Source organism: Chiloscyllium plagiosum, chromosome 17 (assembly GCF_004010195.1).
Source record: "Chiloscyllium plagiosum isolate BGI_BamShark_2017 chromosome 17, ASM401019v2, whole genome shotgun sequence".
Taxonomy (NCBI): domain Eukaryota; kingdom Metazoa; phylum Chordata; class Chondrichthyes; order Orectolobiformes; family Hemiscylliidae; genus Chiloscyllium; species Chiloscyllium plagiosum.
The window spans coordinates 53,870,064-53,884,643 of record NC_057726.1 but is presented as its reverse complement, the minus strand read 5'-3'; the positions used below and the strand labels follow the sequence as shown (position 1 = coordinate 53,884,643).

Sequence of the window (14,580 nt, the reverse complement as noted above, 5' to 3'; positions counted from 1 at the left end):
AAAAATTAGCCTTTTTTAAAATCTCTCTCCTCTCACCTTAAAAATCTGCCCAAGTCATGAAATCCCCCATCCTAGAGTTAATGGTAGTTGTGTTTTCCCTATCTAAATTCCTCATTATTTTATAAGTTTCTATAAGATTGCCTGTCAACCTCCTACGCTGTAGTAAAAAACGTTCCAGCCTATCTAGCCCTTCTTTATAACTCAAGCATTCCATACCTAGCAACATCTTGGTAAATCTCTTCTGAACCCCTTCAGCTTAATAATATCTTTCCAATAACTGGGCTACCAGAACTTGAATGTCCTGTATAACCTCAATATGACTTCCGAACTCCAATATGCAAAGGACTGAGCAATGAAGGCAGGCATTTCAAACATCTTTTTAACCACCCTTCAAAGAGTTATGTACCTGAACATCTGGGTCCCTCTATTCTACAACACCACCCAAGACCCTACCGTTAATTGTATAAGGCGGAAGTAAGGACTGCAGATGCTGGAGATTAGAGTCGAGAATGTAGTGCTAGGAAAGCACGGCAGGTCAGGCAGCATCCGAGGAGCAGGAAAATTGATGTTTCGGGCAAAAGGCCTTCATCAGTAATGAGGCTAGGAGCCTCGGGGGTGAAGAGATAATGGGAGTGAGGTGGGGCTGGGGGGAAGGTAGCTCAGAGTGCAGTAGGTCGATGGAGGAGGGGGTAATGGTGATAGGTCGGAGAGGAGGGTGGAGCGGATAGGTGGAAAGGAAGATGGACAGGTAGGACAGGTCATGAGGGCAGTGCTGAGCTGCAAGGTTGGAACTGGGATATGGTGGGGGGAGGGGAAATTAGGAAACTGGTGAGGTTCACATGGATGCCCTGGGATTGTAGGGTCCCGATGCAGAAGTTGAGGCGGTTAGGGAGTAGCGATGGAGCAGGTCCTTGGCAGAGTGGGAAGGGGAGTTGAAGTATTCTGCCACAGGGCGGTGGGGTTGGTTGGTGCAGGTGTTCCAGAGATGTTCTCTAAAATGTTCTGCAAGTAGGTGTCCTGTCTCCCCAATGTAGAGGAGACTGCATTGGGAGCAACGGATACAGTAAATGACATATGGAAGTGCAGGTGAACCTTTGATGGATGTGGAAGGCTCCTTTGGGGCCTTGGACTGAGAAAGGAGGTGTGGGCACAGGTTTTACAATTCCTGTGGTGGCAGGGGAAGGTGCCAAGAGGAAAGGATGAGTTGTTGGGGGTATGGACCTGACGAGGCAGTCACTGAGAGAACAGTCTTTATGGAAAGCGGATCGGGGTGGAGAGGGAGATATATCTTTGGCGATGGGGTCCTTTTGTAGGTCATGGAAATGGCAGAGGATAATGTGATGTATATGGAGGTTGGTGGAATGAAAGGTGAGGACCTGGGGGTTCTGTCCATGTTGCGGTTGGAGGGGTGGGGTTTAAGGGCAGAGGTATAGGAGGTGGATGAGATGCGCCTCAGGGCATCATCAACCATGTGAGAAGGGAAATTGTGGTCTTGAAAGAAGGAGGCCATCTGGTGTGTTCTGTGGTGGAACTGGTCCTCCTGGGAGCAGATGTGATGGAGATGGAGGAATTGGGAATAAGAGACAGCATTTTTACTGGAAGCAGGGTGGGAGGAAGTGTAATCCAGGTAGCTGTGGGAGTTGGTAGGTTTGTAGAAGAACTGGGGTAGGACAGTTGGTAGGTTTGTAGAAGATGTCAGTGTTGAGTCGGTCACCGTTGACAGAGATGGAGAGGTCCAGGAAGGGGACGGAGGTGTATGAGATGGTCCAGGTGAATTTAAGGTCAGGATGGAATGTGTTGGTGAAGTTGATGAACCGTTCAATCTCCTCGTGGGAGCATGAGGTGGCGGTGATGCAGTCATCAATGTAGCAGAGGAAAAATTGGAGAATGGTGCTATTGTAACTACAGAAGATAGACTTTTACACGTAGCCGACAAAGAGACAGGCATAGCTGGGGCCCATGCGGTTGCCCATGGCTACCCCTTTTGTCTGGAGGAAGTGGGAGGATTCGAAGGAGAAATTATTGAGGACCAATTCAGCCAAACGAATTAGTGTGTTACTGGAAGAGTACTGGTGGGAACGTCAAGAGAGAAAGAAACGGAGGCCTTGGAGGCCCTGGTCATGGCGGATGGAAGTGTATAGGGACTGGATGTCCACAGTGAAGATGAGGCATTGGGGGCCAGGGAAACAAAAGTCTTGGAGGGGCTGAAGGGCATTTGTGGTGTTCTGAACGTATGTGAGGAGTTCCTGGACTGGGGTAGGACAGTATCGAGGTATGTGGAGATGAATTCGGTGGGGCAGGAGCAGTATGAGACGATGGGTCGGCTGGGGTAGTCAGGCTTGTGGATCTTGGGTAGGAGGAAGAACCGGGCAGTGCAGGGTTCCCGAATTATGAGGTTGGAAGCTGTGGATGGGAGATCCCCTGAGGTGTTGTGTCCGGTCTGGGAGATGATGGGAGATGAGATCGTGGTCGAGGAGGAGGTGTCTTCAAGTTGGCAGAAGTGGGTACTGCAGATGCTGGAGATTAGAGTAAAGATTAGAGTCCTGCTGGAAAAGCACAGCAGGTCAGGCAGCATCTGAGGAGTTGGAAAGTTGACATTTCGGGCAAAAGCCCTTCATCACGAATGTTGGTGCCTGGCTTCAGCGGTGTAGAGGTCAGTGCCAAACTACCACTGCACCCCTCTTGTCTGCTGGTTTAATGGTGAGGTTGGGGTTGGAACAGAGAGAGTAGAGGGCTGTGCATTGTGAAGGTGAGAAGTTGGAGTGAGGGGTTGGACAGGTTGAGGCGGTCCTCCTCCATCGCCATTCCCTAACTACCCGATGCCTGGAGGAAGAACGCCTCGTCTTCCGCCTCGGGACCCTCCAACCCCAGAGCATCAATGTGGATTTCACCAGTTTCCTCATTCCCCCCCCCCCCCACCTTATCCCAGTACCAACCTTGCAGCTCAGTACCTCCCTAATGACCTGTCCTACCTACCCATTTTCCTTCCCACCTTTTGCTTCACCATCCCCTCCGACCTATCACCATTATCCCCACCTGTCACAGTCTCAGCAACCTTCCCCCAGCCCCACCCCCTCCCATTATCTGTCCACACCCGAGGCTCCCCACCTCATTCCTGATGAAGGTCTTTTGCCCGCAGCGTCGATTTTCCTGCTCCTCGGATGCTGCCTGACTTGCTGTGCTTTCCCAGCACCCCATTCTCGACATTAATTGTATAAGTCCTACCCTTGTTTATTGTACCAAAGTGCAATACCTTGCAGTTATTCAGGTTGAACTCCATCTGGTATTTTTCAGCCCATTGATCCATTTTATCAAGATTCCTATATAAATAACATTCAGCTCCTCTATTCTTAGTGCAAAAAGTACATAACCTCACATTTTCCCATTTGTGTTCCATCTCCCAGGTTTTTGCCCGCTTGCTCAATCTGTTTGTATCCCTCTGCAGATTGAGTCATCCTCACCATTTTCCTTCCCACTTATTTTTGTGTCATCTGCAAACCTAGCTCTAGTGCATTCACTTTGCTTAGCCAAGTCATTAAAATATATATATTATGTATATTTATTTATATATAATACAAATAATTTTGGGCCCCATATTGATCCTTGTAGCTTGATCACTAGTTACAGGTCTTCATTCTGAAAATGCCCCTCTTATTCCCAACTATGCCTTCTATTAGCTAACCAATCCTATTTTTATCCTAACATCATGGAATTGCCTTTAGTTTTCCAATCAACCTGTTCAGAGATGTTATCTCACACATCTAGAGCAGGTGGGTCTTGAACCTGGGCGACTTTATCCAGAGGTTGGGACATTACTAATGTGCCACAAGATTCCTCACTACCAGCTCTTACGTTATTAAGTAGCCTTACATGGAATCTTATCAGTTGGTTAAAAACCAACCCACCCTCTCCGTACTTCACTTCCCTCACTTTCTCATCCCTGTCACCCCCTCACCTGCCTCACCCACCCCATCTCACCCCCCATCCAGTGACCAATCCATTAACTCCATTATCCCTATGCTCTCTTATCCACACCTACCTAGCCTCCCCCCAACATTCTTACCGACACACCCTATTCCTAATCACCCACCATCTCCTTACCGACACCTCCTCTCATACCTAAGCACCTCACCATTCACCCATATACCCTCAGCCCACCCCCATCTCTCTCTCACCATCCACCTAGCACCCCTCTGCCAACCACTTAAAGTATTATTTGACAATGAAGTTGGAAAATACTCCACTTTGAGGTGAAGGTTTAGTTCGTTTCAGCATGCTATAAAGTGAGATATCAGTGCAAGAAGCAAACTATGGCAGATATATATTTCCAGCTGTTTAAGTTGAACCCAGAGAGAAACTTTCCATGATTCATTGTACTGCTCTGGTTTAGTGGATTTTAAAGAGTTGCAAAACGAATGGGGAGAGTAAAGAGATGGAATTATTGATTACTTCTGTTTGAATAGATTCAAGCTAAAAATGGTCTCTTGCTGCTTACTAATTTCTTATTTTTGATATGTATTTTTGAGATCAATTGGTATATTTATTTCAGAGTTGAAGCTGCAAAATCAGTTAGTAATAGCTTGAAAATAATATTAAATTAGGGAATTCTCTTTCTCCTGCAGTAAGTAGTTTTATTTAAACAGTGGGAAGAGGGAGCTGATTTTCCTCTTCTGGTTCATTACCTTATTGATCAGTATTTACGCTGTAAAAGAGTCAGGTAATAGCTGTAATTGAGCCATGTTTCAGTATAAAGTGTAGCATTTTTACTTTATTAGAAGCCGATGACCACTCTGTAGTGACAATCAGCCACTATTGTAAGGTATATTCACAAACAGGCCATAAAGAATCTTAATGTTTTTCTTATTTTTGTGTTTACTGTCTAAGATAAACTGAGGTGCTACCATAAATTGTGGCAAGGCATGGAGTAACAGCTAATGTCTGTTCTGAATCTACACAGGCTGGAAAGAGTAGAAATGTGACCAGTGTTCAGATGTCTATGTGGTATCTATGAAGAACTAAATGATGCTGACAGCTGTTTAAGTCACATATTAAAACAAAATTGCTTGTTAGTCAAGAACAAGAGAATAAATCTGGAAAAAAATTCAAAACATAATAGAAATTGAAAATAAGCACTTACTATTCTTGTCTATCAGGTTTTGATATTACATAATACTTTTTTTATAAGTTTGACGCATCATTTACATTAATTCACATACTTTGAAGGTAAGGCTTTCTAGGTACGATGCCAGAAATTATCCATTGTGCCAAAGTTGAATATGTGAATTGTACACTGAAAGCTATGTTTCATGAGCCAGTGAGTTATGTAAAGTTGAGCATGCAGAATAGTCAGCACAGTCTGCAGTTGGATATCTTTAAATGTATGTGTTTCAAGAAATTTACAAGGTCAGGCTGTGTACATGTTATCAGCTAGATTTTAAAATAGGAATCCAAGATGAATAGACCTGAAAAGGTTCAGTTTTATTTTTCAGTTTGTACTAATTTTGGAAATGTTTTCAGATTTTATTTCATTGCAACTTTCTGGCAAAAGCTGCACTAATGTCTCACTAACAATATCACTTGTGTGTTTTACTGTAATTCATCATTAAACCATAGGTTTAGTTGAAATTATTGACAACAAATATGAACACAGCTTTTGAGTTTCTTCCAAAAATGACAGATATGAGAACATCACTCTGTAAGAACTACTTCACAGCCAGTTGTTGGTTTCCCATCAGTGCAAGTGATTCTTCCCTCTAAGGAGGATATTTTAAGTATTTTATTTATGTTCATGCATTTATATTTAACTAAGGCACATCCTTTGATATAAAACTTAATAATGCTTTATTTTAGCGGCAGAAATACTTGAATAATTCGAAGATTACAAAACAAGTAAGGCTTTAGTTCAGTGTCCTAGATTGGGATAGGTTGAAACAAAATTGTTTCATAGTTCTTGGTGTTTTATTTTTGCTTCTTCTGATTTTCCAAACATCAAGCTCTTAGTTCAGGCTGGAAGGACGAACCAAGAAAAAGAAGTTTTGTATTGAAATGGCACTTTTCAGAGCCTTGGATGTCACAAAATGTTTTGCAGCCAATCAAATACTTTTTGAAACTTACTGTTCTAAATAGTGGGAAATTTCATAGCCAGTAATACACACCATATATATCCCCTTATGACAATTACTTTAATCAGTTCAATGTATCTTAGAGTCAGAAAAAGATTACAACACAAAAGGAAGACTATTTTTCTGTTCCATTTCCTTCAGGAGAGACTGCTAGACTCACTCCTTTGCCATTTCCCTGTAGTACTGCATTTCTTTTTCACCTTCTAGTACATATTAAATTATCTGAGATAAAGATTCATGATAAAACCTGAAATTATCTTGGTCTGCATGACTGTGCTATCAGTTGCATAAACTAACTTAGGGAGGCTTGCTGGTTGATATCAAATATTGGGCTTCTTTGAGAAATAGTCATTCCATGTTAAGAATATTTTGATATAATTTCAATCGTCATTCAACACCACTCCTCTTTGTTTGCTGTGCTATTATGAATCGATGCATTCCTTTGGATCAAAATTGCCTTGATGAGTAGTTTGCACATGAAGCTTTGGAAGTATTTTCTAGGCTCTCTTTGACAGGAGACCTGGGCGCAGCAGACCCTTATGAGTATCTACTCTGTGAGTAGATATTCTTCCCTGTCACAGTTGCCAAACCGCCATACCTCATTATGCTGAAGAGAAGGGCCCACCTCGGCCTGTGGGTTTCTGAAAATCTAGACACATACGTTAGATGAAAGGGAGCATAGTGTGTGATTGTTCTACTGTCAAGTTACAAATATTTCATTTTGATTTTGTTTTTAAAAGAATTAAATGTCCACAACCTAGCTTTCATGTCAGCTTTTCTTTTTATATTGATTTTTTTTTGGAATTGCAGTTTTTCTTTATTTTTCCTTGTGGGTTTTTAGTGCATTTAATGATGTGACTAATATCAGGGCCGACATGATTGATTCTTTTCGGTTTCCGAGCTGCAAAGGAAGTTTACTCCATCTAACACATCTTTTTCATATAATACACCTGAAATCTTTTAACTGATATATCTACCACAGATTGAACATAGATAACATGGGTAACCTGTTGTTGCTTCATTTTACTAATTCATTCTACTTTATGCCTAGGGGAGGGTAGTATTTCTAATCAAAACCAGCACTTGCCCTCTGTGAATGAATGTTATTGACATTTCAATTGACATTTAAAAATATAATTTAATTATTTCTGAAAGCTTGTTGATTTTCTAGTCCTAATCTTGGAATTATGTAAACATGGACATCCCTGTTGTTGAGCCTTTCCTCACTTGATTTTTCCACCCATCAATGAACTTTTGCCATCTTCGTAATGTAGATAGAAACATAGAATATAGACCAAGAGCAAGCTATTCAATCCTTTGAGCCTGTTCCACCATTCAGTGTAATCATGGCTGATCATCCAACTCAATATCCTATTCCTGCTTTCTCCCCTATGACGCCTTTAATCCTAAGAACTAATTTACATCTTTCTTGAAAGTCTTCAGTGTTTTGGCTTCAACAGTTTCCTGCAGCAGTGAATTCCACAGGCTCACTACTCTCTGGATGCAAAACATTTCTTCTCACCTCTGTCCTTATAACGTCTACCTCTTTATCTTTAGGCTGTGACCCCTGGTTCTGGAATCTTGTGACATACTCTGAGCTAAGACATAGAAATTGAATACATTAGTAAAGCTATGCTTGGGTGTCATTCAGTGTTAAGTGTACAGGACAAACATGAAACAGGGAAGAAAAGTTGTGGGGAGCAGTGCGGTTAAAGAATGAGCAAATCAGTTAGATACTCAATCCAGGAATTTCCTTCTGGGCAGGGGAAAATTAACTGGACACTTTGAGCTACAGACATTGCGCCTCCTGGAGCAGACTCTAACATCTCAACTTGGATCCATAGTTCCTTAAGCTGCAAACATCTAGCACAGATGTGCTTGCTGTGGAGCACCTCAATTTCCAACACCTCCCTCATGTTGCAGCAGCGTAACCATATCACACGTCCTGCCATTATACTTCTATTTAATTTAGTTAATTACATTGCTCTTGTATAATTGCTCCTATATTTGAAGAGTTGTCTGCTCTTTACTTAATAGAATTTTCATTCTTATTGGAATTCTTTAAAAAGGCCATTATCCAGCATTTTGTTGAGAAGCAAATTTTAAGAAAAAATAAGGGTAGTGACACAAAATAAAGTCCTTTTACTTTAAATATGAGAAAACCCACCAATCCTATTGACAAGACAGCTACTTTTCCTGAATTCATGTCATGTTGTCATTTGTGATATCACTCGCTACTTGTCTTACTGCAGGTAGACATCTCGATCTGCGATTATTTTTCATCTCCCTCGTGCCTCTCATTAACATACACCAGTTTGAGCCTTAGGAATAAAATAAACCTTAATCACTTACCTAGATGTTCATCAATTAGCCAGCTTCTTCTTCTGTAGAGATCAAAAATTAATTCCTGGAGGCTGAAAATATTTAGGTAAAAGACACCAAAGACCTCACTGTTCCTCTTCTGAACATAATGAAACACTCAAATGTGGAAATCTATTGTACACCAGTTAGCTACTTGCATTTACTCCAAATACAAAGGCCCATGAAGATCTTAAAAGGGATGCAGTTTCAGCTTGTTCTTAATCAAGCTATTGTTTCACTGGAATACTTGAAAACCCCTGCTGGCAACTATAGAATTTAAACTGTAGCTTTTTAGTGTAATGTTAACTACAACCTACAAACTAAGTTAGGTTTGTTTTAAAAAAAAACAATAATACAAGGGCTCAGTCCTAGTTTTTCTTCGCACTTTTCTCCATGGAAATCAGCTGTGTAATGTTAATAATTCTTTCTGTTTTCTTGCAGAGACACAATGGAAACTGTCACAGAATTATATAACAAAGTGGATGAAGGAATCCATGAGCTGGTTATGTTATCTAATAAATGCATTCAGGAACTAGAGTTTTTGAAAGAATTCAAAACACAAGAAAGAGAGTTTAAGGAGGTAAGAAATTAATGAATCAAATGAAAGAATAATGATCCACATGATATCAGTCAGTTCGCACACCAGTTTTGATATTTTGAAGACGAACTGACCAGGAGATGGCTTTTGCCATATGAAGGCATTATATGGTAAACATTAGGAACCAGAGTGAGCCATTCAACTCCATGACAAGATCCTGGTTGATCTGTATCCCATATGTTTTGCCTGACTTTTTTAAAAAATCATTCTTGGATGACGGTGTCGCTGACTGGACCAGCATTTACCGCCCATCCCCTAATTGCTCAGAGGGCAGTTAAGAGTCAACCACATTACTGTGGGTAACGAATGGCAGTTTCCTTCCCTGAAGAACATAAGTGAACCAGATGGGCAGCTGTGCTACATATCCTTAACAAAACCCTATCTCCCTTGGCCTTAAACTCCAATTGTACTGTTAAAGATAACTTTTGGGTGAAGAGAATTTCAGATTCATATCATAGTTTATGTGGGTAAAGTGCATACAGTTTCAATTCTGTATATGTATATCCATTTATATATATTTGGATCTTTAGAAAGCATTTGATGAAGTGCCACAACGCAGGTTGGTTAGCAAATTAGAAATGTTGGGGATTGATAGATCCTTGGATTAGATGTTGGCTAAAAAACAGGAAACAGGGTAGGTGTGTTGAGGGTATCTCTCAGATTGGAGAAAAGTTCAAAATGTTGTTACCTGGAGGTTGGTGTTGGGACCCTTGTCTTTTCTGATTTATATAAATGTTGATGTTGAGGGCAAATTTTCTAAATTTGCAGGTGATTCTAAGCTAGCTAGAATTGTGGATATTGAGGATGATGCTGAGTAACTTCAGAGGGGCATGGTCAAATGGGCAGACCCCTGGTTGTTGAATTTCAGTGTAGAGACATAGGAAGTAGAAGAAACATAGAGACAATAATGAGGCTCAGTGGTCCAATTTTGAGGGGATTACAGGAGCAGAGGAACATTGGGTTCAAGTGCATAATCCACTGAAGGTGCTTTGAAGTGCCGCTTTGCCAACCAGAAATTCAGTTTCTCTCATACTCCTTCAGGGGTATTACACACATTACACACATTACACACACACACACACTCACACACACAGGAACTCATATAGGTTCCTTCTTTCCACTTTATTGCTCTTTTAGAGATGAAATCTGTTTGGAGGAGCAAGATCAGAATGGAAGGAACCTGTGATTGGAGAAATCATTCTGGTTGCTTTTACCCATGAAAGGAATTAGCCAAATGGAACAGGCCCAGGAGAGGCCTCACTCAGCTTAAACAAGGTCTTTTGGGAGTTGACCAAACTTCAGCTGATCATGAGGAGAGGCTATGATCTAATGGTATTATCACTAAACTATTAATCCAAAGACCTGGGTAGTGTTTTGGATCCCTGGATTTAAATCTCACCATGGAAAATGGTGGAATTTGAAATCAGTAATTAGAAAACAAAAATCTGGAGTCAAATGATGACTGTGAAACCAATGTCAATTGTCAGAAGATCCATCTGGATTCGAATGTCCTTTAGGGAAGGTAACTACAACCTTACCTGGTCTGGTCTAGCCTACACATGACTCCAGATCCACAACAATGTCGTTGACCCTTAACTGCCCTCTGGGAGGTAGTAAATGTTGGCTTAGCTAGTGACACTGACATCTTCTGACTGAATAAGTAAAAATGTGGATTTGTGTGGTGGCATGGAGGAAACTGGCAACCCTGGCATAATTCCTGCTGTGCTGTTTTAATTTTTGCCTTTGTGACTCAAGTGAAGGCATTATTTGATTTCGCTGCTCCTTTAGGCACATACGTATAGTTGAGCTTGAAAGTTGTCCTTTGAGTATGTCAACTCATATAATCAATTCATTTTTGCCTTCAATCAGAAACTGTTTTGTCAGCAATCAACTGTTTCTCTCATGGTCCCTTGGGCTGTAACTTAAAATCCAATGATCTTCACCCTGAGCTTTGATTTGTTGTTTTTAATGATCATACTTCGCATTCTGAATTTTAAGTTGTTCACGATTGTTCATTAACGCTAAGATGTGTGTCAAATATTTTAAAAAGCTGATTTTTTTTTAACAGATTAAATGTTCTGTGCTGGACCTGAGTTTTCGATGGGTGCAGGGGGTGAATGTCAACAGTTAACTCTATAGCTGTCAACTGAGTATGTGGGTATGGAGGTTGAGAGATTTACTTATTAAAAATTAATGGGAACATCTTATTTATAGATTCCATGCTTTCCTGGTAATTGTGCTATATTTTTCTAAAGAAGAAAACCCTAAAAAAAAACAATGCTACTACATTATTACTGCATCATTTCATGAAAATAAGTTCGTGAGAATTAAAGATGTAGCTTCTGAAAATCAAGGTGTAGTCACTGGGAAAATATCACAAGGGTCCCAAGAAAACAACTAAAACATTTTGACCATTGTCCAAAAATATTCTTCCATTTTGGTATCCCATTGATTTCTAAATAATTCCAAGACATTTGCTTGCATCACTCCAAGCCTGAGTCCTCTGTAAGATAATTTAAAGCCAAAGTTATTGGTCTTGAGTGTATTTGCCCTTGTCAAACATACATCTTTAATACCTTATAAAGACCATTCTGTTTTTCCAAAGAAAACTCTGAAGAACCTGAAACTGTCAGTACCCACCCATATGTTTAAATTTACTACAGTTTCAGCTGAAAAGAATCTAATTTTCAAATTTATCATAAGATATAAATATTCAGTTTGATAAATTGAACTTGATTTCAGCTTGTGTTGATCTGCTGACAAATTGAAGGCCAAGATTGATAATTTATTGCCAAACTTCCATATTTACCATGTTTATTAAATATACATGAGTTTGTTTACAAATATGAACAAGGCTTCTATATGTGCAGCTTCTTTTGTGATATTGATATCTTTTTCAGGTGAGTAATTGGATAGAGGAAGTTGGAGAAAAGCAACTGGAGAGATGTAACGAGTTAGAGGATTCACTGGATTCATTGCTAAGGACACAGGGAGAGTTCAAGAGCTTTTGCAATGTTGCTTATGTACGTATAAATTACTTTGGTTGACCAAATAAAATATTTTGACTCCTGTCCTAAAGCGTTTTTCCATTTTGGTATCCCATTGATTCCTAACTAATTCCAAGACACTTGCCTGCACCCCTCAAGTCTGAGTCCTCTGTAAGATAACTTAAAGCTGAATTTACAACTGAAGAATTGTTTGTCTTATACATTTTAGTGGCAATTAAGATTACGTTTGAAATTAATCAACTTGTCCTTTGGGGACTGATGTACTAGATAAATCTGATTGTTTTGCTGCATAAGTGTCCTTTGTGTTGAAGCTGCTCCTTTAACAAGGTTGTGTTGTCCTTGATTTTTTACAGAAGTGTTTTGCAACACAGGTTCCGAAATCTCTGGTTTGATCTATTTGAGGAAGCTTTTAAGTTTAAAAAATATACTTGTACAATGAAAGGGGAATGGCCAGTTCTCCCAACTCAGCTTTTCTTTGGTTTGGTTTGGTTTAGTTTTAGCAGTCTGGCTGTTCAGAGCAAGCAGCCAGTCAGTTTTGAGGCTGCTGATCAAAGAAATAGCTACATGGAAAAAAGGTGTTCCATGCTGAATCTCTCTGCCATCTCTTCTGTAGGACCTGTGTTTGATTTTTCCTTTTTTTGTCCAGGAGTGTTTATGGGGATTGTTGCAAGTAGTTGGAACATGCTGCCTCACTCCTAGAATATCCACTTTACACTTATTTAAAACAGCTAGAAAAGTTAGGGTCCAGGTTCCTTTCTTGAAATGTTTTGAGGGGGGACTGACTTGGTCCATAACATCTAGAATATTAGAACCTAAGAAATAGAAACAGGAGTAGGTTTCAGTCTCTTGAGCCCGCTCTACCATTTCATATGATCATGGCTAATCTTATCTCAGCCACCCTCACCTCCCCCTTCCTGCCACCTCCCCATAACCATTTAACCTGTTACTTACTAAAGATCTGTTTATCTCCTCAAATTTATTCTGTGTCCCAGCATCCAGTACATGTGGGGTAGTGAATTCCACAGATTCATGACCTTTTGAGAGAAGTAATTCCTCCTTGTCTCTGTTTTAAGTCTGATACCCCTGAGCCTAAAACTATGATCTTTGTTCTAGATTGCCTGACATGGGGAGACATCCGCTCTGCATCCTTGTAAATCCTCTTTAGCATCTTCTTATATATCTTAATTAAATCTCCTCCTGTTCTTCTAAATTCTAGTAAGTATTGACCTCATACTCTCTACATAAGACAAACCTTTCATCTATGGAGTTCAATCTAGTGACTGAACTGCCTCCAGTGCAGCTACATCCTTCCTCAAGGGCACCAAAACTGTACATAGTTCTGAAAATGCGGTCTCACTAAAGCCGTGTAAATTGCAACAACATTTTGTACTTTTATACTTTATTCCTTTAGCATAAATGCCAAAGTCCCATTTATCCTCCATACTACCTCCTGTACCTGCATACTAGTTTTCTACAGTACATGCACAAGGATACCCAGATCCCTTTCATCAAAGGATTTTGAAGATTCTCTCCATTTAGAAAATAGGTTGCCTGTCTGTTCATCCATGCAAAATGGACAACTACACACTTATCCACATTAATCTCAATCTGCCAAATTTTGGCCCAGTCACCTAAACTATCCATATTGTAAACACCTATTTTAGTGTCACCTGCAACTTTGGCTATAGTACGTTCTATTCCTGTATCCAAGTCTTAATATAGATTGTAGCTAATTAGAGCTGGAGGAGTGAACCCTGTGGTACTCAACTAGTTATAGTTTACAAAACAGATAAAGACATTTTTCTCCAACTCTCTCTTTCTGTTGGTTAGTCAATCCTCTATCCATGCTAATATATTACCTCTACTACCATATGATCTTACCTTGTGTATTAACCTTTTGTGTGGCACCTTATCAAATGCATTTTGGAAGTCTAAATATACTTCATCTACAGGATCTCCATTATCCAAATTGCCTGTTACATTTTCGAACAATACTAGCAAATTAGTTCAACATGATTTACCTTCATAGAACCATGTTGGCTCTGATGGATTGTGATTTGATTTTCCAAATATTCCTTACCACTTCCTTAAAAGATTCCAACAATTTACCAACAACCAAGTATAAACCTCACTGGACTTCTGATTTGCGAGTGTGTTGCTGGAAAAGCAAGGCAGGTCAGGCAGCGTCCAAGGAGCAGGAAAATCGATGTTTCAGGTCAGAGTCCGTCATCAGGACTTTTGATTTGCGTATTTACAGAGTCTTAAAGCAGGCAGGTGTTTCATCCACTAAGATAGTCTGCTTCTAAAATGTCAGCACTAAGCGGCTTCCTGCCCATAATCTCATTTAGACATTTTGGGAAGTTAAATAAACTCCATGGAGATTTTTCACAGTATTTCAATAAGGCTTCATCGAGGATGTTGTATTCAATTTTTGTTTTCTCTCACTGTGTGTTAAAGACAACGAGAAAAAATTCAAAGTCTATTAAAATGA

At 40.1% G+C, this 14,580-nt stretch overlaps 1 protein-coding gene across 4 annotated transcripts in view; it reads left to right on the top strand.

Moving 5' to 3' along the window:
- plekhg4 (pleckstrin homology domain containing, family G (with RhoGef domain) member 4) overlaps nt 1–14,580 on the top strand; it is a 223,422-nt gene that overhangs the window by 145,866 nt on the left and 62,976 nt on the right. For all 4 annotated transcript variants that reach the window (XM_043707122.1, XM_043707121.1, XM_043707119.1 and 1 more), the window contains exons 11-12: nt 8,925–9,063; nt 11,982–12,104. In XM_043707122.1, the coding sequence (XP_043563057.1) occupies nt 8,925–9,063; nt 11,982–12,104 (262 nt within the window). The remainder of the gene's footprint in view (nt 1–8,924; nt 9,064–11,981; nt 12,105–14,580) is intronic.